Raw genomic sequence first — 22,747 nt, forward strand, 5'->3', positions numbered from 1 at the left:
CACAGACGTACAGAACAGACTTTTGGACTCTGTGGGAGATGGTGAGGGTGGGATGTTTTGAGAGAACAGCATCAAAACATGTATATTATCAAGGGTGAGACAGATCACCAGCCCAGGTTGGATGCATGAGACAAGTGCTCGGGGCTGGAGCACTAGGAAGACCCAGAGGGATGGGGTGGGGAGGGTGGTGGGAGGAGGCATCGGGATGGTGAATACATGTAAATCCATGGCTGATTCATGTCAATGTATGGCAAAAACCACTACAACATTGTAAAGTAATTAGCCTCCAACTAGTAAAAATAAATGGAAAATAAAAAAAAGAAACTATCTCCCCTGATTTTTCCAAACCTGGTATATACATACATAATAACCTGAGATATCTAAGAGAAAAAAGAGCTACTAAAATGTAGCATAAACTGAATTATAATACTATGACAGAGTTCATACTTGTGCATAGTTTAATGGAAACATCATATGTAACTTTGTAAGGTTTCATGAAGAATAAAAGTGAATCATCATTGAGACTACCAAACAAATTTCCTTTCCTTGCATCAAGTGGGAAATTTCTTGTGATACTTGTTCCTTCTGGAACAGGTGCTACTCCACTAATCCTTTCATTTTGTAGTTCTGGTTTATTGTTCAAATTTTCTAGAATACCAAGGATCTATTTGTATGAAAATTTATATATAATTTAATCTATAAAAAGAATTAATGTATTAAGCCTTCCTCTAATGTCAATATTTTCTTAGAATGTCATAATGGTTATATTTCTAGGATTAACTTTGAGATTTTGAGACAATTTGGAACTTTATGTCTTTTCCATTTCTTACATATATCAACAAGGTGTATGCAAGCATAGAACATCTTTTGTTTTGAAGGCAGGAAAAATGTAGTGAAATAGAAATAGAAAACTATCCAAGCTGATTCACATTATTGTATAGCAGAAACTAACACGATATTGTAAAGCAATTATAACTCCAATTAAAAAAATAAAGAATAAAATAACAAAAAGGAAAATTACCCAGTATTTCATAACACTAAATTTTGCAGGTATATATATATTATTTCTTAATTCTCACAAGAATTCTAGTAAGTTGGCAGCCTAGAAAATATCATCCCTATTTCACAAAAGTTGAAACAAATTCAAGAAAGTTAAATATGCCCTCCAAATCACATAATAACTAGTGTTGAAGCTGAGGCTTAACCAATGAGAGTTTTATTTTGTTTTAAAGTTTATGATTTTTCATTCCACAATTCGTTTAACTAAAAAAAGTATGTCAGTCACTGGTATCAGGATTGAGGCAGATAGTACTGCATACTTGAACACCTCTTGTATGCGGCTCCCCTGAAAAAAAGCAGTGCAAACTAAAGAGGCGGAAAAAAAAATCTGTACTTCCGTTTCTCTTCCTTTTTGCTGTCAGCTCTGAGTTGGCTTAGTGAATAGTTTTGCAAGGCTTGTTTCACTTTGGGGCAAGGCTGAGCCCTGTATTTCAAACAAAAGACAGCCTGTTACTAACTTCTGGTTGCTAGGTGTGGCCTCCTTTGAAATTCTATAAAATCAGAAGCTCAAGGTTCCACTTCCAGCACAAACCGTTCAGAGAAGAATCTCTCTTTAGTTCTTTGTACGGAGGTGAAAAAAAAACAAAAAGGTAAGTCTTGGTTTTCCTTTAAGTTTTGGCTGTTTTGATAACTTTTACCATCAGTGTTTAATGTTACGACTGTGGAATTTATGGCTAACTGCACTTATATCTTTGACAAACATTTCTGTAAGATTACATTGGGAATTTATATTTTGGGAATCACAAATTGTAATGTTTTATTTTTACTTAGTTAAGAAATACAGTTTTAAAAACAAGAAAACTTTGCTTAATACTGGCTTTCTGTACTGTTGGTGAGTTACCATGGAAAAGAAGAGATGAATGTGTTTGTTCCTACAAGTTACGGGTTTCCAAGATCTGTGTGAACTTTATGTAGAAATCATGATGGATGGTGGGTATTTGTGGGGAGCCAGGCCTGAAGAACCCAGAGGTGGGTTTCAGGGACTTAAATAATTTATTTTTTTCCTAAAAAAAAAAAAAAAAAGATTCAGATCTCATAGTGGAAATTATGCCCTTTGTAATTAACATTTTAAATTAATGTTATGTTCACTCAGGCAGTATAAAGAAATAAGAGGATCCACTTATTTCATTTAGAAAGGGTGTGGCCACATTCTTTCCCCTGGAGCCTCTGTGTCATAGACTGGCTTTTCAAGTGCAGATTTGAAAACCTAAGGGGAAAGGAAACATTTCCTGGGTGGTGTCAGATAATTTATCCCTTGGGAATGTCATTAGGGTCCTCTAAAAATTATTCCACTTAGTAGCATCTTGATAGTCGATGAGCTAATGGCTGTAAAACTCCTTAGGAAAGCAAAAAGCATATCTAAAGTAGAAATTTTACTGGTGTTGGATATATGTGCAAAAGTGAGGGATTTTTGAATCCTAACCATATATCTGGCTCTTGTTTATTACACATGTTCCTCCAAGAATTTTTTCTTAGCTCATTCTCAGTGTTAAGTTAAATGATCTGATATCTAATTTTTAGTGCTAGTTAATCAAAAACGATGTGCTTTTCTTGCCTAGTTTGTGTCTAAAATTATGTTTGGACTTTGAAAAAGCAATATTCTCCTCTACCCACAGGAACGTATTTTGGTAGGCACATTGCAGAACAACTCAAATGTGATAAAATGCCAGTTTCGTAATTCCAAAATTCCTAGCCTCTTCTCCAGAAGCTGGGTTACCACCCTAGCCCCAGGCTCAACCACACCTGGCAGATAGCCATCATTTGACAGATGTTGACAGAATAGTTAATAATAATATTATTAAGAAACCAGCTAGAGTTTCATGGTTATTAAATACTTTTTCAATCAAAAGATCTGCAAAGATTGGTTTCTATTAATGTTAGCTTGTTCAGCTGGTGCTTAATCTCTAGACCCATTAAGTGATGACATATTTGAAACCAGCGGACATATTATTTTTCAGCGATAAACCAAAAGCTGTCTTTTGAGTAAATGATTTCCTCTTTCCTTAAAATGGGAGAGATTTTTATCAGAAAGATAAGAACAGATACAATTTATGTAATACCTTCCTTCACTATGGGCTTCCCTGGTGGCTCAGACCCTAAAGAGTCTTCCTACAATGCAGGAGACCCAGGTTCAATCCCAGGATCAGGAAGATCCCCTGGAAAAGGGAATGGCTATCCACTTCAGTATTCTTGCCTGGAGAATTCCTTGGACAGAAGAGCCTGATGGGCTACAGTCCCTGGGGTTGCAAAGAGTCAGACACGACTGAGTGACTAATATCACTCCACTTTTCTTTCACTATGCTTATTTTTTCCACCTTCTGGTACTTGAGGTGAAATTTAAGACTAGCATTTCAGAGCTGTAAGAAATCTCAGCTACTGTTCATTTCAACTCTTATTTTTATAATTGGAGAGCCCTCCTCACCCCAAAATTTAAATGTGTTCTTCAGGTCATATGGCCAGCTAAAGAGAGTCAAGATATGGCTCAGAACTCCTCGGTTCTTATTTTTATATCCTATAGTTGTGGATAGAAAACATTAGTTAAATTAGTATAGATATTTTTACTAAATAATTAGCACTGATACACTATTTGTTCATTCAATAATGCTTTCCAGCATACTAAGTACCAGGCATTCTGCCAGGCATGGTAGATTATCATTGCCCCCATGGAATGCCACTAAAAATATAGATGAGTAAATAGAAAGTGATAATGCAGAACAAATAGGGGCAAGTATAGGGGTGAAGGCAGGATGCTTTGGGAGAGCACAGATGGTTGGTGGTAAACTAAGGTAGACCCATTTGAAGGATGTGATAAGGTCTAGGCTAAGTCCTCTCTAAGAAGCATCATTTAGGCAAAGAGAATTGGATATGGAGGATGAAATAGCATGCCAGGCAAACAGAACACCCTACTCAAAGGCCTGGAAGCAAAACATTCATGAAACTACCTTTCATAAAGTGTTTCTTCATAAATCATGCCTTTGTATAGTCTAATTGCCTTTTCTCACATTAGTAGGTGTGGGAAAGACTTGTGAAATATATAATTGAGGAAAAAACTACACAGGCCAAAGCACTGAAAAATAAACTCCCTCAGGCTGGGGTAAAACCTGCCGCAGTCTCCATGGGCTTACTGTGAATGAATTTGATTCTTAGCTATAAGTTATTAAAAATATCATTGATCATTAAAAGCATATACACTCTTTTGGAATCAGAAAGCTTGGATTTATGTATGCCTTGATACTTGCCACTAGTATCTAGAAAACTGCCAGAAAAAATTACATTTTTCCCCCAGGTAGAAAATGGGAATAATGATGGTGTTCTCTGCAAAGATCAGTTTCTGCTGCTGTCTTTGCAGAACTCTGATCTTTCTTACTTATCATCAGGAAGGCATGATAGACCACAAAACTCAGTTTCCTCTGTCAAAAATTCTGGAAGTAGGGTTTCATGAAGCTGACAGAAATAGAAAATGTGGTTTTTAAAGTTATTAAAAGCTGTCTTGTAATAATTTCAAACCGTCAGAAAAGTTGCAAGAATATTGCACAAAATTACATATACTTTTTACCCAAATTCCCCAAGTGTTAATATTTTACCACATTTGCTTTATCATTAATTCTTACTTTTTCTTCTTCTACCCTCTCTATATAGTTATTTTTACTGTGTCATTTAAGAGAACACTGCAGATATGATGTCCCCCTGTCTCTAAATACTTCAACCATAGTCCAGTTTAAAAAAAAGTCATGAAATTAACTTTCATACAATGTCTTAGTTTTCTCAAACTGTACAGTTGGTATAATTGCTAATGTACCATCTCTAGAATACCTTTCTCTTATATTTAGCAAGCCTCATTTAATGCATATTTACCTTCTTTTAATTTCTTGCTGAGTGAGAGGAAGAAAGCTCTCTTATGACATAAAAATGTTAATTTCTAGAAAGTTATACACTTTCTCATAGATAAATTAGATAGGTAGGCAGTGCATCTTCACAGGTTATTGATTAGAAGACACTGGAATTTTACTAATTTCCCTGTAAGTCAGTCTATTTATAGATGTTCAATTTAATCTTCAAATTAGATGATGCTAAGGACTTATATAAACTTGGTTTCAAAGCTCATTTGTAGCCAGATTAAATACATATAGAGCCAAGGAATATTAAGAAAATAGGCTCTTAAATACCTAGTACATATTCTAAATGTTGCAACTAAAAAGATAGATGGAAAAAAAGCCTCTTGTGAACTCATGGGATTATTAATTTTTTATTTTTAATGTATGATTCTAATTTCCAGACTGGATCATTCTCTGAATAGTAAAAATATGTGACAGACATTTATATAGCATGTGGCAGTCTATAAAATGTGTTTGCATGCATTATTTGTTGATAGTTAAGCAATCTTACCTTCAAATTATGAAGTGGGTTTTATCAAGTACAACACATTGGTTTTCATGCAGAGGTTAGGTATTGAAAAGACAGAATGGTTTAGCAATACAATTTGAGCAAAATATTTTTGCTGTTTGTGGCATTTGTAAGGTATGTTGCAACTATTCAAGGTTCTGTTAAAACATGGAGTTGCATTTGGGCACTTAACTAGCAGTATATGATAAAATCTATTTCCTGTAGGGAGTGTTTTTTTTTATTTTTTTAACATCCTGTCACATTCTTTGTATCTTCAAGCTTTTCTGAGAGCTAGTGGATCTTATCTGGCTGAATTGAGATTCCATTTTCCTCTAATTGCTTTCCTGAAGAAGGTTGTATTCAGGCTGCTTCTCTTTTTCAGATCATATTCCAGATCACACTTTTTCAGGTCACCCAAATAGCTTCCGACCAAGATCTAGGAACACAGAAGATATGTCACAAAGCTGTGTTCTCTATGGACATGTGTGAAACAAATTATTTAACCCTTTTATTTTTGCTATTTTGTATAATATAATTAACAGAGCAATATTTTCTAGTCTTCCTCAAGTTTATTCTTTTAAGAAATTAATGCATTATATAAGCATTTTTAAGTGAAAAAATTGTGATGTACAGTTAAGTTTTCATAAAATTTATTTTAAAATTGTGAGGCTCATTTTAAAAATTATATTTGACAATATTCTTAATCTCCTCTTTGATCGCTTTTGGTTTTTCGCTTTTAACTGAAAAAAGTGGAACTATTGTAACATCTGTTTCTATTACTGAAGAAAAGTCACTCCACTAAGTGACCGATTGTATCACTCATTTTGAGAATTCTACTTTCTAAAGGGCATGGATGAGATAAAAAATGGATATTTTAAATACCTGCAACCTTGCCAGAAATTGCAAGAAGTTTTGTATATGCCAATTAAGCAAGAGGAAAATGAAACTCCATGTGCCAACAAAAATTGCAGCAGATTATGGTGAAATAGGAACTAAAACCTTGTGTAAAATTGTACACCATGACTTTAGCTCAGGAAATAACTTTAAATTGATCAGTTGCTGGGGGGAAGAGATTAAATAAGTGCACAATATATTGGTTCTCCTCACAGATGACAGAACAGTAATTTGAACAATTCCCATGATAATTAAGTAGAGATAGTTTCTGCTTTGGATATTATTTCCCTCATGTATTTAATCTCATTACTTAGAATTTCTGCCACTTTTCGGCAGGTGGGGATTGAAATGCTTTGAACATACCAGTAAAGAATCAGGCTATGGGTTTTACTCCTCATGAGTCATTTAGCTTCACAGGCAGAATTTAAAACTGCTAAGATCATCCTTCCAATCTCTTTCAGATGTACTCATAATAGCAGTCTCCAGAGAAATAAAAGGGTGTGGAGAGATCGATCAGCATAGACCTGGAGCTTAGGCTCCTTTAAAAAAAAAAAATCCTAGACAAAAAGGATTCTTGGGGGCTTCTTTTGTAGATAATGCAGGAAATGCATTAATTTTTTAACATACTTCAAGTTTTAAACATATACATAGCTTACTAAATAAGAATATTGCTGAATGATGATAGTAAGTCAAGCAATTTTCTTTAACATACAGTTTTCCAAAGGAGGGCATGCATGATGCAGTTTCACTCTAAAGAATCTGGTTAGAGCAAAGCAGCTGGTATAAAATAATTCTTTTCCAGGATTATTTTGTATTGGGTAGGAAAAAAACAACAACACATGTAGGGTGAGAATTCAGACAGCTCAAATAGAAGAAATGTGAGTGTAGTGATTCTTCCAGGTGCTGAAATAATTTTATACCAAGAAATGGAAAAGAATACTGAATTATTTCAAGGAGAAATCTCACAAGAATATCTTTTTTTTTTAGGTAGAGTTTTGAGTCTGAATCCACTCCTGTAGATTGTCATAGATTATCTTACCTTATAAATGCCAGTATAATATTCTTTCTCTACCCAATAGCTTTGTTCAAGTCTTCATTAACCCCTACATGGATTCTCCCACAGCTTGCTAAGTGGTCTCTAATCTTCCATCTTGCCCATCTCCTAGGCATTCTCTATGACACAGGATGAGTCATCTTTCTGAAATATAACTTTCATTTTAAGAAACCCATCAATGTCCATTAATGTTTATCCAAAACTTTGGAAACACATTTGAACTTTTAAATTTGGACTTCTTTCTTGAGCTAGTAAACTCTTTTCAGGTTCCCAAGTATGACAAACTTCTCTTTTTTGTTCTCTTTAACTTTTTAGCCAATTTAATCTCAAACCTTCCCCCAAAAAGAGTCTCATATCACCCAGAACTTCCTCTAAGAATTGTTCTTAAACGTTTGAGTTTTCTTAGGAAGAGCACATACTGGCTTTAAGTTCTTTGAGGCAAAGGATGTTTCAATGTTTTTGCGCCCTCAGAGCTTGGTATACAGTGGTTGGTCTGTAAATTTAGGACAGTGAAATGAAACACCAACCTTGCTCTTTACAGCCTATATGCTTACTTATAGACGTCATCTGAGCCCTAAGGTTAGGCTTGAATATACTGAGAAAGAGCTACATTTCTGAGGCTTTGGGTTTCTGTTCAAGGGTAGTAGAGTCTCTTTAAAATAAACTCAGATCTAGGGACTTCCCAGGCAGTCTAGTGGTTGGGACTCCTGCTTCCACTGCAGTGGGTGAAGGTTTGATCCCTGGTTGGGGAACTAATATCCCACATCTTTTAGCATGCAGCATGGCCAAAATAAATAAAATTTAAAAAAAAGAGAGACACCTACATTTAAAAATAAACAAACAAAAAAAACCCCACTAAATCTAGCATTTTATGATGCTCCTAAGAGTAATCCGGCAAAGTAAAAGCAAGGCTGCTCTATGTCTTATGTATGTAAGGGGATGGAGTGGTATGTTTATGTGGTGAGTTTGTGGTTTATAAAAGCATCAACCTGTTTTCTTTTCAGATCCTTAAAAAATGGCAATGGTATCTGAATTCCTCAAGCAGGCCTGGTTTATTGAAAATGAAGAGCAGGAATACATTGTAAGTCAAGTGACAATAAAGTAACTTATTTAAATAGCAGTATTAAAATAGAAGCAAATGTAAGTGAATGGACAATAACTTATTTTTCATTCACAGAAAACTGTGAAAGGATACAAAGGTGGTCCTGGGTCAGCAGTGAGCCCTTATCCTACCTTCAATCCATCCTCGGATGTTGAGGCCTTGCATAAAGCAATCACAGTTAGAGGTAATTCTGTCTTCCCCAAATAGTCCCCTCCTAGACATTTCAGAATGGCTACTAAAAAACAAACATGTGCAATGGAAAGAGTCTGCTTCATTTTGAAGATAAGAGTTCTTTATCAATGAAGTTACACTTCCTTTCTCAGCACTTAGGAGATTTTGATTAAATCGGTAGACTCTACTGCTACAACAGATACCCTTACAAAGCTCATTTCTAACAGACTGAATGCTGAAGTCAGCACCTCTGCTCACACTTAAGGTGTGAATTAGGAACAAACACTGCAACACTGAGGGCTGGGGAGAATTTCTTCTTCCTTTGGTGTCTCAGATGGTAAAGAATCTGCCTGCAATGCAAAAGATCTGGGTTCAATCCCTGGGTTGGGAAGATCTCCTGGAGAAGGGAATGGCAACCCACTCTAGTATTCTTGCCTGGAGAATCCCATGGACAGAGAAGCCTGGCGGGCTACAGTCCATAGGGTCACAAAGAGTAGGACACAAATGAGCCGTTTCACTTTCTCATTCAAGTGAAGGGAATGTCATCCCAAGGGCTTCCATCTGATATACAGAGTCACATCCATGTCCCAGCCTGTTATAATTTATACTTCTTTGTTTTGTTAGAACTTCATTTGAAAAAAAAAAAAAGAACTTCATTTGACGCATCTTGATAATGAATCATTTTATGTCCGTTATTGATGATAAAGAAAATTGATTTTTAAAGTCTAGAGGCCCTTTATTTCCAGGTGTGGATGAAGCAACCATCATTGAAATTCTGACTAAGAGAAACAATGCGCAGCGTCAGCAGATCAAAGCAGCCTATCTGCAGGAGAAAGGAAAGGTGGGTTGCAGTGGTTGATTTAGATAATTAATTTCAGTCATATTTATGTTTAAATATAGCGTTTGATGGGCTTCTCAGGTAGCGGTGGTAAAGAATTTGCCTGCCAATGCAGGAGACACAAGAGACACGGGTTTGATCCCTGGGTGAGGAAGATCCCCTGGAGTAGGAAACGGTAAGCCACTCCAGTGCTGTTGCCTGGAAAACTGCATGGACAGAGGAGCCTGGTGAACCACAGTCGGTGGGACCGCAAAGAGTCGACTACAACTGAGTATGCGCACATTGATGTTGAAATACAGTTCCTAGTTCTTTCAGTCTCTAGCCACTGTTTTCCATTACAACTAAGTCTGGGATTACTGTATTTATCCTCTTGGTTGCAATGTAATCAATTCTATCGAATTTGCTGGTTTTATGCATTGTTTTGATTCTTTGTACATGTGGTGTTCTATATTGGAGATAAGCCTTTAACTTGAACATAACAGACGTCAAGATTACTGTTGGCAGTAAGAAATATGTTCTGATTGAAATGTGACTTCTGTTAAATTTTAAACTGAGCTGTTTAGTGTCTGAATGTAAAGTTTATATGTATAATTCTACTTTAAAAGTAAGGTTTCTATTTTATACAAAATATGGGTAATTTTTTTAAGTAGTGTAGTTAGAAAACCACATAATGTCTGATTATAATGCTTATTTGAAAAGTGCAAATCTCAATGGTTGGAAAAGTTACTAATACATTACTAATACTTATTTTTAAAGTATTCTTATTACTGTTTCTGTTAATACACAACCCCTATCTTTTGAGCTTTGTCATTTATTCCCTCTATAAAAGATTGAGAATGCTATCCTTTAAGGAGTTATCAATGAATTCAGTAAATTTCATTCTAATCACTCTAGAACCAAAAAGATTAAGATATTAAATATTGTGTACCATTTTCGATGTAAAGGGAAGGAGCTATGAAAAATGGTTGGGTTTAGGACTCAGTAAGATTAGGTAAACATCAGGTGACACTGCTTTACTCTATCACCTCATGTGTTATTTACTAAAAGGTTATGTCTTCTTGTTATAGCCCCTGGATGAAGTTCTGAAGAAAGCCCTAGTTGGTCACCTTGAGGAAGTTGTTTTGGCTCTGTTGAAAACTCCAGCCCAGTTTGATGCTGAAGAGCTTCGTGCTGCCATGAAGGTAAACCGCCTGATTTAAGCAAAGCTCCTTTCCTCAAAGCGCGTCCAAGCCACTTATGTCTCCCAGTATGTTCTCAACAACCAGCACGGGGCCACCAGTCAATGGTAATAAAATGAATAAGTGAATGAATAAAGAAATGAAAAAATAGATGCTGGTGTTAATAGCTATGTTATTTCCACTATCTTCATGACGTTACCATATTTAATAGATCTCACTTTGTATTTATTTGCCCAGAATATTGGCATTAAACCCATTTTGTGTTTTAAGCAATATAATACATACCTTATTGCAATTAATAAATATTGTGGATATTTATTAAATGTTGTGAGAAATTTACTAAATGTCAGATTCAGACAAATTTTGGAATATAATAACTAGTTGATACTCTTGAATGAAGATTTTCTACATTTCTCTTTTTTTTCCCCATCTTTTTCAATTCAGGGCCTTGGGACTGATGAAGACACTCTGAATGAAATTCTGGCATCAAGAACTAACGGAGAAATCAGAGAAATTAACAGAGTCTATAGAGAAGGTAAGTTTTAATGCCTCACAGTTCAAGTGTCCTAGTTGAAAAGGCGTTCTGATGTACTTTTTGAAAAACTGAGTGTGGATGATAATTATGGGAAAGGTGCATATTAAAATATTTCTTTCACTGTCACAGGTCTATCACAAGCACATATGGTTACCAGACACATTACAGTTCAGTTCAGTTCAGTTCAGTCGCTCAGTCGTGTCTGACTCTTTGTGACCCCATGAATCGCAGCATGCTAGGCCTCCCTGTCCATCACAAACTCCTGGAGTTTACTCAAACTCATGCCCATCGAGTCGGTGATGCCATCCAGCCATCTCATCCTCTGTCATCCCCTTCTCCTCCTGCCCTCAATCCCTCCCAGCATCAGGGTCTTTTCTAACAAGTCAACTCTTCACATGAGGTGGCCAAAGTACTGGAGCTTCAGCTTCAGCATCAGTCCTTCCAATGAACACCCAGGACTTATCTCCTTTATGATGGACTGGTTGGATCTCCTTGCAGTCCAAGGGACTCTCAAGAGTCTTCTCCAACACCATAGGTCAAAAGCATCAATTTTTCGGAAATTTAGTGGGGTACAAATAAGGGACATGATTGTTTCAGTCCTCATCAACTTTACACTTTAAAAAAATTGTGTGTCTGAGACAAATAGCCACATAGTATTGCAATGAAAAACTCAATTTGAAGCACTGAATTTAAATAATTTTCTAAAAACATTTCCAATTTTTCCGAGATCTATTTCATAAAAATGTCCCATTGTTTTTCATTTTGAAAAGATAATAACAACAAAAACAAATAAACAAAAGCCCTCCAAACATTTGTCCTTGAAAAGCTTGGTGCTTATAATTCTCTGATGGAAGCTAACTTTACCATTATGAACATAAATGACTTACTCACTGTTAACATCCAGTTAGCTTCATGGAGATGAAGACTAGCCATGGCTCATTTTATCTGTTCAGTGAAACATCTCATTTCAATGGGATGTTTACCACTGTAAAGAGAGTATCTGCAAATGGGCCCTGGGCAGTGCTGGGTCATCACTGTTTTCTTTTTTCTAGTTTCCCAAGCTCCCTGTTTTTTTTTGTTTTATTTTCCCAACCCAATATGTAGCACCATAGCGGATCATTCTTTGTGATTTTAAAACCAAGCACAGAGAATACAATAGTCCTCGTGTGTTATTTTCACAGCAATCTAATAAAGGAATCAGAATAAGGAAGCTTTTAACCTCATTTTCTGCAATTCTTACCTCATTATCAATATTTTTCTTAAATCCATTTATCAGTGACAGTCATCAAGAGGGGCATTATTACTACTTTTTTTAATTTTATAAAACATAGTTTACAAAAGCAAATAGCCATAAATTATTAATTCCCAAGGTACAGTTCAATGACTGTTTATTAAAATTTTCTGCCTTCTAGTCAACTATAAATTCAGTTAAATCTTTGCTGAAAAATAATAACAGCATTATTTTTTAATGTCAATAAAGGGTGTTTAACAAAGAAACATTTTAAATCCATATCTATTGTAGATGTTTATACATACACATATGCATACATAACTAAATTGTATTCCATATAAGATATTTATCATTTCAAAGTAAATAAATACTATATGTTCAAGCAAGCACTTTGGTTTATCCTTTTAAATAACTGTTCTGTTCACCCCATTGCTTAAATTCTGGTATGATTTATTTCAGAAATAGTTATCTAATAATGTATACCTGTGCAATTTATTCTTGTTAGCAAAAGCTTTAGGGCTGTAGAATTTCATTCACAGTATTATCTAAATTGTTTTAATTGCCTTATAGAAAATAAATTCATTGATGAAAAATTTTACTTGCTTTGATTTCACTTTATTAAAAAATAAAACTATTTAGAATGTGTTCCATAAGTCATTGAACATTTGGTATTGCAAGTTGTGAGCCAATATAGAGATGTTAGGCTTTATAATCATCACCATTATCACTAGTTTACTACAAAATATACTTTTTCCTATTTCTCAGAACTGAAGAGAGATCTGGCTAAAGACATCGCCTCAGACACATCTGGAGATTATGAGAAGGCTTTGCTTTCTCTTGCTAAGGTATAACTAAAATAGATCTGGAAATGTCTCTTCTTTGATGAAAAGTAAAATCTTAGATTTCATCTCTCTCTAGAAATGAGCAATTCACTCCTTTTTCTGCAAAGAATATTACTCATCTGATTTTCAGAGAATAAATAAGCCATGTGATTATATGCTAGAAAACTACTTACACGAGAATGGGATATTTTCCAGGGTGACCGATCTGAGGAGCTTGCTGTAAATGACGACTTGGCTGATTCCGATGCCAGGGTAAGCAAGTGCTTATAAATACTCTTAGAATCCACTTTGCTACTTCAATTAGGTCCGACCTGAGGTGAGGTACCACTTGAGGGCCTCCACGTGAAAGCAGATATGGGATTCTCCAAAAGGATAATGGCACCCAATGTCCATTTCCTGAGAGATGCCCACCAGCCAGGATTCAAGCAATCCAAGAGAGGAAATGTGGTCTTTATGTTTTCAACAAGTTGCACTGTTCATGAAGCTGGAGAGGATTGAGAAAGAACAGTAAGAACTTGATCTGTTATTGAGAAAACTCTGAATTTTTATTTTACCACATATAAGAAAGTAAAAGTGAAAAGAATAAACACATCTAACAGTTCTTTAAACAGTGAATATTGGTTTAGAGGTGTAAGTTTATATTGTAAAAATATTATGGTAATGATATTAAAATTATAAAAGTTATAGCATTTATATACTTTGAAGTATATTATTATATATTGTTTCAGTGACGTTGCTTGTTTTTTAATACATCAGTCCATTGGCAACATTAGAAAAACTGTGTCATTTTGGGACTTGGAATTTTTGTTAAAAAAATGGCATCTAGTATTTACACATGCTTTTCTTATGGTATAGTTAGTATTCTCCACAAATTCATCACAGTGAGTTAGTAAAAATAGAAACTTACTTGACTACTCCACTCTCTTCACTATATCAGTGCATTATCTTGCGCATAATAGGCATTTATTGACTTTTGTTGAATAAATGCACCTATGTCAGTTGTTTGCTCAGAAAGTCCCAAATAACTTTTTATGCCCATTGGAAGGTTTATCATTTTAATAGAAATTGCACAATCACATCAAGGAACAAAAGTAAGCATTTGAGTAACTGCCCATATGCCGGAGTCCAGCCCCAGCAGGATCCAGGGGGTTCCCTTAGGATGAACGGCGTCGGCGAGTGATAGAAGACACGTGAGACCAGCCTTGATAGGGCCAAGTCTGTCTTTATTTTTTGACAACAGTTTTTATACCCTCACTGAGTGTATCCAGGATACAAGATGCTCACTCATATCTATACAGGGTTAGTTTACATTACGTCAGTTTGTCCTTAAGGAAGAACAAGATGCTTTCTGCATTTCGTTTCTATAATAAATCTTTACACATTATCTTTTGGCCTTAGGGCTTATTAACATTTTATGTAAGTCAGGTGAAGGTAGGCCTGTTTTCTGTTTCTGTGGTGACCTTAACAGAAAAGTTACAGTCTCATAGGGCAACAGTGCAGCATGTCACAACATAATAAAAATATGACCCTGTTAATACCAACACCAATTCTTCTGCAAAAGTTGTCAGTTAAATTTATCTAAAAGTTTTACCCCATACAGACTCTGTGGCTCTAATAAGACGGCCTCTGCCTAGCACTCCTGGCTAATAATTAACAACTATTTCATTGTTATAATACTAGGGCTAAGCTCTTATTTTTCTAGATCTATAACTATATTAACAATGATTAGCATAGCATAGCTTTAGCACACTAAAAGCAAAAACACAGCAAGTGAACATTAACCCAATAACCACTTTTATAATAATTTTTCTTATATTTTTTAATTAAACTCTTTCATCCCTCAAAAATGCTCTATATCTATTAGGGCTTTTATATAATCCGGTTCTTTATACTATTCTATGATTAAAATATCATAAGCAATCATGCATATTAGTACCAAGGGCATAAATGCATTTGACTAACAAACTACCAGCAAAGGAGCTCAAATTAAAACACTCCTTTCACCCTAAATAATCTCATAAAATACCAGCACCCTAAAAACTTATAGATTAAAGTTCTAAATTAATTCTTATTTGGAAAGAAATCTGGGAAGGTCTTCTGCCTAAATTACAGAAATTAGGGAGTAGTTTATTAAAGCAAGCATCAGAAGAACAGATACCATCTTTAAGGTGAGAGCCGGGGGCAGCTTTGGGGCAGCTTTTGGAATCCCTGAAAACCTGATCCGCCTTGCCCGTCAGGCTTTCTCCCCATGACCTTGTCATGGGTGGGATCTCGTGAGCGAGCCTTTTTGGAATCCCTGAAAACCTGATCCGCCTTGCCTGTCAGGCTTTCTCCCTCATGACCTTGTCATGGGTAGGATCTCGTGTGCCGGCTCCCGGCACCCATAGTAAGAAATGACTCTTATTTGCTTGTGATACTTCTGAATTTGCTTTCCATTTTAAGACTATTGGGGAGCTTCCCTAGTAGTCCAGTGGTTAGGAATCCGCCTTGCAATGCAGAGGACACCAGTTCAATCCCTTGTTCAGGAAGATCCCACATGCCTCGGGGCAACTAAGCCCATGTGCCTGGAGCCTGTGCTCTGCAACAAGAGAAACCACTGCACGCTACAACTAGAGAATAGCCCCTGCTCTCGACGACTAGAGAAAGCCCACATGCAGCCGCAGAGACCCAGTGCAGGCAAAAATTAAAATAATTAAAAAAAAAAACTATCAGGGCTCTTAGATGTATATTTATGGCCTCTACATGGATTAGTGTGACCCAGGAGGAGTGTCACTTCAAAGGTAACAGCATGTTGGTAACAATAAGGCAGAGATTATCTTTTCCATTTACAAAAGAGGAAAGCCTGTAGCTTAATAATGTGAAACTACATAAGATTATTAAGATATCTTAGTACTAATATCTAGGAACGATTAAGTTGCAGAGTCAGAATTTGAATTCAGAAATTCTTACATCAAAATTCAACATCTAGGTAATGGTTGAATTATTGATTTATTAGTACCATTTGCTGAAAATTACTTTGAACAATTAAAAGCATAATTAAAAATTAGAGAGTGCCCCTTGAAGTTTTCTTGATACAGAATGTAATCTTAAAGCGAGTTAACTCAATAAATATTTATTTTGCATGCATAGATTCAGTCTTTAGTGTTTGCAAGGAAACTTAAGAGATATTATGGAAGATACTTGACAAAACAAGGTTTCCATCTCTAAGGAACTTGTAAATCTCAGCATTGCCACCTGCTCTGATTGTATTGGACACAAAGCAGCTGCCTCCAAAATCTTTGAAGAGATCTAACATTCTTATGCAGATATCAAATCCACAGATGGTCAAGTGTTTGTTTTTGTGTTTCTTAACAGGCCTTATATGAAGCAGGAGAAAGAAGAAAAGGGACAGATGTGAATGTGTTCACTACCATCCTTACCACCAGGAGCTATCCCCATCTTCGCAGAGGTAAGAAGAAAACAAATGTTCCCTGGGACTGTTTGCAGAAGTCACTTTTTTTTTAAATGAGGACAAGCAAGAGAAAAGAAATGGCTTCCCTAGTGCCTCAGATGGTAAAGAATCTGCCTGCACTGAAGGAGACCTGGGTTTGATCCCTGGGTCAGGAAGATCCCCTGGAGAAGAGAATGAATGGCAAATACACTCCAGTATTCTTGCCTGAAGAATCCCATGGTAACAGGAGCCTGGCAGGCTATAGTCTATGGGGTCTCAAAGAGTTGGACACGACTGAGTGACTAACACTTTCAAGAGAAAGCAAGAAAGAAATCTTAATCAGTGACACTCCGAAACCAACTGGATGCAGTGCTCCTGATTTCTCATCGCTACTTCTGCATTTGTCCAGCTTTGTACAGACACCACGTGACAGTATTTGAAACACATTTTATGACTTTGGCATGTAGAACATTAGTTCGTTATTTTTACTATTTTTTCCCCTCAAAATTTTGGAATAGGTCTGACAATATGTACACATAAAACAGAACACATGAAATTACAATGAAAAAAAAACCACACCTAAGGCTAAGTGAAGAAAAGAGTATCTAGATACTCCAGAAACAAAAGCCAAAAGAGAGTTTTTGCCGCAAGACTCAGCCCCGAGTGTTTTAGAAGTCAAGACAAAGGGCAGGTCGTGATGATTACTTCAAGTTTATTATTTGATAACAGCACTCTGATTTTTGAGATTAGAATTAAGAGGAATCTACAACACAGATCTTTATATAAGGAAAGATCCATTTGCTGTGGCACTTGGCTCTGATGTAGTTACGGCCATCAATCAAATGTCACTTCTAATAAATGTCAACATTTGCAAAAATTTTCCCAAAATACACAGAAGCACAAAAATAGCCATGTGAATTATATCCCTCAGAGAAGATGATGTATCCAAAATATGCTTAGATGAAGAGTTAGATTTACATTGTGTTTTTTGAAGTTCAGAACTCCTGAGGAATGTTTTGGGCTTCCCAGGTGGCACTAGTGGTAAAGAACCTGCCTGCCAATGCAGGATACATAAGAGACGCGGGTTTGATCCCTGGGTTGGGAAGATCCCCTGGAGGAGGGCATGGCAACCCATTCCAATATTTGCCTGGAGAATCCCATGGCCAAAGGCACCTGGCAGTTGACAGTCCCTGGGGTCACAAAAAGTCAGACAACTGAAGTGACTTAGCACATGCACAAGGAATGCTTTGACTTCGTGGCCATGCCTGATTTTGCTAGTTCGCTAAAAAACAGGATGTTCTGTACGTCTCTAAATTTAAATTTAATATTCAGTGTTTCAGAAATACTCCAAGTATAGTAAGCATGACATGAACAAAGTTCTGGACCTGGAGTTGAAAGGTGACATCGAGAAATGCCTCACAGTTATTGGTATGTAGTCCTGGAGGGGGAAGGGTTTTCTAACTTGAAATTGCATTGTCAATGTTGTCCAATAATTTACAAAATATAATAATGAGACAAAAACTCAGATATAATTTATGTTGCAAATAAAGGTAGCATGTACGATAATGGCAATAAATAGTTAGCTAAAGTGATGCAACAGTCTTGTTAGTAATTACAGGTATTGTTTCCTTGATTATTTATACCATGCAATATACCAGGCTGGGCATGGCACAAAGGAAAGTCAAAATGGCCATTAAGAGCATGGGATTTGGAATTAGATAAATGAAGGGCCACATCCTGGTCTGTCACTTGCTAAGTAATCTTGGGCAACCTTAAAGGATTTAGACCTTCAGAAGAAAAGAATTTTAAAGTTTTCCCATTTTATTCAGATGACCAGTCTGAGGTTTGGAAACCTACATTATAAAGCAGTGCTTCTCAAACATTAACGTGCACATGAACCCTTCCTGAATCTTGCTAAAAGGCAGATTCTAATTCAGTAGCTCTGGGTGGAGACTGGAAGTCTGCATTCCTAACAAATTCTCAGTTGACTCCAGTTCTTTTGGGTCGTAGATCACACATTGGAGTAAGAAGGTAGAGAATCTTCTTACTACTGATTGATACATCTGTTAGTATTTTATTGGCAGTTGCCTTATATTTTATGACTGTCCTGTCCCACTTGGATTTTTTTTTTTTCTTATTACAAGAGGAAAAAAGTATTTCTTGCCTGCCAACATGGCCTTTAACATCTACTGATTTCCTTGTTTCCATGAAGAGTATCCTCAGGATAGCATGAACTATTGAAGTTGCTATCAGTGGATTTAGGATAATAGGAGATAAATGATATTATCAGAGGACAGAATATTAAAAATCACCATCTAAAAAATAGCTTCTTTCAAGCCAAATATCCCTTACTGGGGGTGGATGGTGAGGAACAGGGATGGAGAACAGAATCTTACTTGCAAACCTCTGTATTTCCTGTTTCTTTCATACGTACCTTTCTTCTTTCGTGGTAAAGATGTCAGCTAAAACATGCCTCTCTTACAGTGAAGTGTGCTACAAACAAGCCAATGTTCTTTGCTGAGAAGCTCCATCAGGCCATGAAGGTAACATATGATTTGCTTTGGGGAAAAAATTATTGTATGGAGAGAACAGAAAATCCCATATTGTTTAAAAATTACATTTATTTTTTAATATCTTTTCATTAAAAAGAATTATTTTTCTATCCAATGCAGGAGGTAATACACTTACTTCTTAGAATAAAATTCTGTTAGACCTGTTATATTCTTTTATAGGTAAGATAGTAAGGTGAGCTTGAAAGCAATTTGTATATTACTTACGATTTGCATAAAATCTGAGTCAGCGGAGGAAGGGCGGTATACTTCCTCTTTTAATGTATGATTTTAGCAACCTGCTTCTGCTAAGGTTGTAAGTTTTATGATCTCTTCTAAATTTCATTTATCTTTTTTATTATTTTGCCTTCCATGGCATTGCTTAATATGTCATTCAAAGATTTTAAAATGTCATTCTAAGTTCATCAAAGTGTAAGGTGTTATTAAGATGTATGTGAGATATCACTTTAAGTATTTCACTTTATTTTCTAGCTTGTATTTTATTATATAGGATGGTATCTATATACTTGTGAAAAGTTATGAAATTGTCTATTTTTTTCCTTTGCAACTCCAAAATAAGGAAGTCTTAGGAGAGAGCGATCTAACCATTCAATTAATAAGAAAGAGTCCCTGTGATGTGATAGGCATTGTTCCACTAGGTAGTTGGCAGTACAGTTCCTGACCCCATGCCTGCTGTTATCTAGTGAGGTTATTAGAGGGGTAATGAGAACACCTAGTATTGTTAATGAGAAGAGGGACCTGTGTCCCTGACTTTGGAAAGCAGTGTAGGTGTCAGCTAAATTACAACATGCTATTTGAACAGGAAATAGCCAGATGAGAGCAGGAGTGTAAGGAATGAAGGGGTAAAGCAAGTCTGGTCCTGGAGGAGAACATAGCATGTCGCTTTCAGGATAATAAATATAATTAGAGTGATAGTGCATGGTGGAAAAAGTTGTAGAATTAGGCAGGACATTGTAAGCCCAGATGAAATGATTGATTTTCATCCTAATATCAACAGAAGGTCACTAATGAGTTTTAAGTAGATGAATCAGATGATCAGATTTACAACTTAGAAAGTTTACTTTGCAATTCTTGAATAGCTTAGACAGAATAAAGACTGGATAGTGGAAGATCAGTTAGGAAGTTTTAAAAGCTCTATATATGATTCTCTTATCACAGTTGAGTTCGTGTGATTTTATTACCACTTGTGTTTGTGTGTGTGTTTATGTGTATTTTAATGTGGAATTAGTTTCTCCATAAAAATGATATAGGTTAGCAAAAGAGCTTCACATTCAAACCCACATCCTGCCTTAAGAGTAGGCTTGGAATATAAGGGAAACTTAACTATCATTTGTTTTCGACACAGGGTATTGGAACTCGTCATAAGACACTGATCAGGATTATGGTTTCCCGCTCTGAAATTGACATGAATGATATCAAAGCATGCTATCAGAAGTTGTATGGCATCTCTCTCTGTCAAGCCATTCTGGTATGTTGTAATTCTCATTACGTTACCCCCACAAATGATAATTTTTTTGCAACTTCTTCAAAAAGAAGGGCTGACTTACTGTATCCATAAATTAAATATATAAGATAAATTTGTTATATTAAGATACAGAGACTTTTCTTGTGGTCTAGTGGTTAAGACTGTACTTTAGCTGTAAGGGACATGAGTTTGATCCCTGGTTACTGAACTAAGATCCCACTTGCTGCACAGTATAACCAAAAAACAAAAATGTTTAAAAAGATACATAATTTAAAGTAAATTGAACTTTCACTGGTAAAATCTGCTAGTAAGTTCTATACAGAAAGACTGCAGATTTTTCAGTAGTCATGGAAACAGTTTACCATATATACATTTAGCAATCAAAATACTTTGGTAGAGATATGTAATGATTTATGTTGCAATGAATATTGATCTGAGGATTAGAAACTTTTTATTCTAAATTTTTCCTTAACTTTGTCATATGTAGAAAATATAAAATGCATGTTCAAGTTAGAAAGTAAAAAAGAAAGACAAGTCAAGGAGATTTGAACTTAATGAAGATAGATGACTATTTAAATTCAATTTGGCATTTATATTGGATAACAAAAATCTAACATGAAAAGTGAGACTATCATGGACTTATAACTTTCACTCTGGTTGAGCAAGTCAGAGGTGATATGAAATTATATTTTGCTATATTTATTCTGTGTTATATTTCATTCTTGGGAAATAATGGCTTTAATACAGAATAATTGAGAGATGTTTGCAATCTGAATTTTGAAAGCTATTGCTTTTCATATAATCAATTAAAAATACCAGTTATCTGCTATATAAATTTTATTAATTAAATAAGTGATATTCTTATCCAGGATCCTAAAAAATTGATATACTATGATGTATGTTAAGCCTAATACAATAATTATTCTACAATTTAAAAATACTTTCTGTTGATTGTGGTCTCAGGTAGCATTAAGTGTACTTTATTTTTAATCAACAGGATGAAACCAAAGGAGATTATGAAAAAATCCTGGTGGCTCTCTGTGGAGGAAACTAAACATTCCTTTGATGATCTCAAGCTTTTTGATCAGAAGACTTTTTAATCATCTTTTCATTCCATATCATAGATTTAAATAGGAAAGTTTCTTCAGTAGGAATATAGTCTAGTAACTTCTTCCTGAAAAATATAACCTATAAATCATTTTTTGTATTACAACTCTATAAAATAAAAACAAATTTTTTTAAAAAAAATATAGTTATTCCAAACTATAAAACCCTATAAAGAGGTTGTTCTAGTAGCAATGCCTAAGAAAAATGTTTCCCTTGCAGAAAATAAAATGATTTTACAGGACAGTTGATGTGTCATTGATTTTTCTATTCTGACTTTCTTTTGTGTGTAGTGCAGTTGCTTAATTTGATATCAAGGGACAGGAATCTGAATTTTCTATTATGATCACTTGTTGAAATAGATTTTGCATACTAAATAAAATATTCACAGAGTTAGAAAATGAACTTTTTCCATTTTACCATCTCTGTGTGTGCTCAGTTGTGTCTGACTCTTAGTGACCATGGACTGTGGCCTGCCAGGCTCCTCTGTCCGTGAAATTCTGAGCAACTAACACTTTTACTTTGCATTGCATGTATTGTAGCTCATATAGTAAAGACTATCTGCAATGCAGGAGACCTGGGCTTAATCCCTGGGTTGGGAAGTTCCCCTGGAGAAGGAAATGGCTACCTGCTCCAGTCTTCTTGCCTGGAGAATTCCATGGACCAAGGGGACTGGCAGACTCCAGTCCATTGGATCACAAAGAGTGGAACACAACTGAACAACTAACCCTTTGACCATCTGGATACAGATTATTGAGATAGTATCTCTGTATAATAGTGGAATTTATTGCATCAGCATTGTAACAATTGAACATTCTGCTGTATTTCATGAACCAGTATAAAGATGAAATGGCATCAGCAATAAAAATTCCTCACTTTAAAAAAAAAAAT

At 35.6% G+C, this 22,747-nt stretch overlaps 2 protein-coding genes across 2 annotated transcripts in view; one reads left to right on the forward strand and one right to left on the reverse strand.

Annotated features, from left to right (window-relative positions):
• LOC122686324 (60S ribosomal protein L7-like) overlaps positions 1 to 22,747 on the reverse strand; it is a 675,506-nt gene that overhangs the window by 426,300 nt on the left and 226,459 nt on the right. The window lies entirely within an intron of this gene.
• ANXA1 (annexin A1) lies at positions 1,291 to 22,102 on the forward strand. The gene is made up of 13 exons (XM_043891504.1): positions 1,291 to 1,649; positions 8,395 to 8,471; positions 8,568 to 8,676; positions 9,410 to 9,504; positions 10,569 to 10,682; positions 11,124 to 11,214; positions 13,211 to 13,290; positions 13,483 to 13,539; positions 16,642 to 16,735; positions 18,050 to 18,145; positions 19,202 to 19,260; positions 20,633 to 20,755; positions 21,750 to 22,102. The coding sequence occupies exons 2-13, from the start codon at positions 8,406 to 8,408 to the stop codon at positions 21,804 to 21,806; spliced, it is 1,041 nt and encodes a 346-aa protein (XP_043747439.1). The 5' UTR covers positions 1,291 to 1,649; positions 8,395 to 8,405; the 3' UTR covers positions 21,807 to 22,102.

This window comes from Cervus elaphus, chromosome 29 (assembly GCF_910594005.1).
Source record: "Cervus elaphus chromosome 29, mCerEla1.1, whole genome shotgun sequence".
Taxonomy (NCBI): Eukaryota; Metazoa; Chordata; class Mammalia; order Artiodactyla; family Cervidae; genus Cervus; species Cervus elaphus.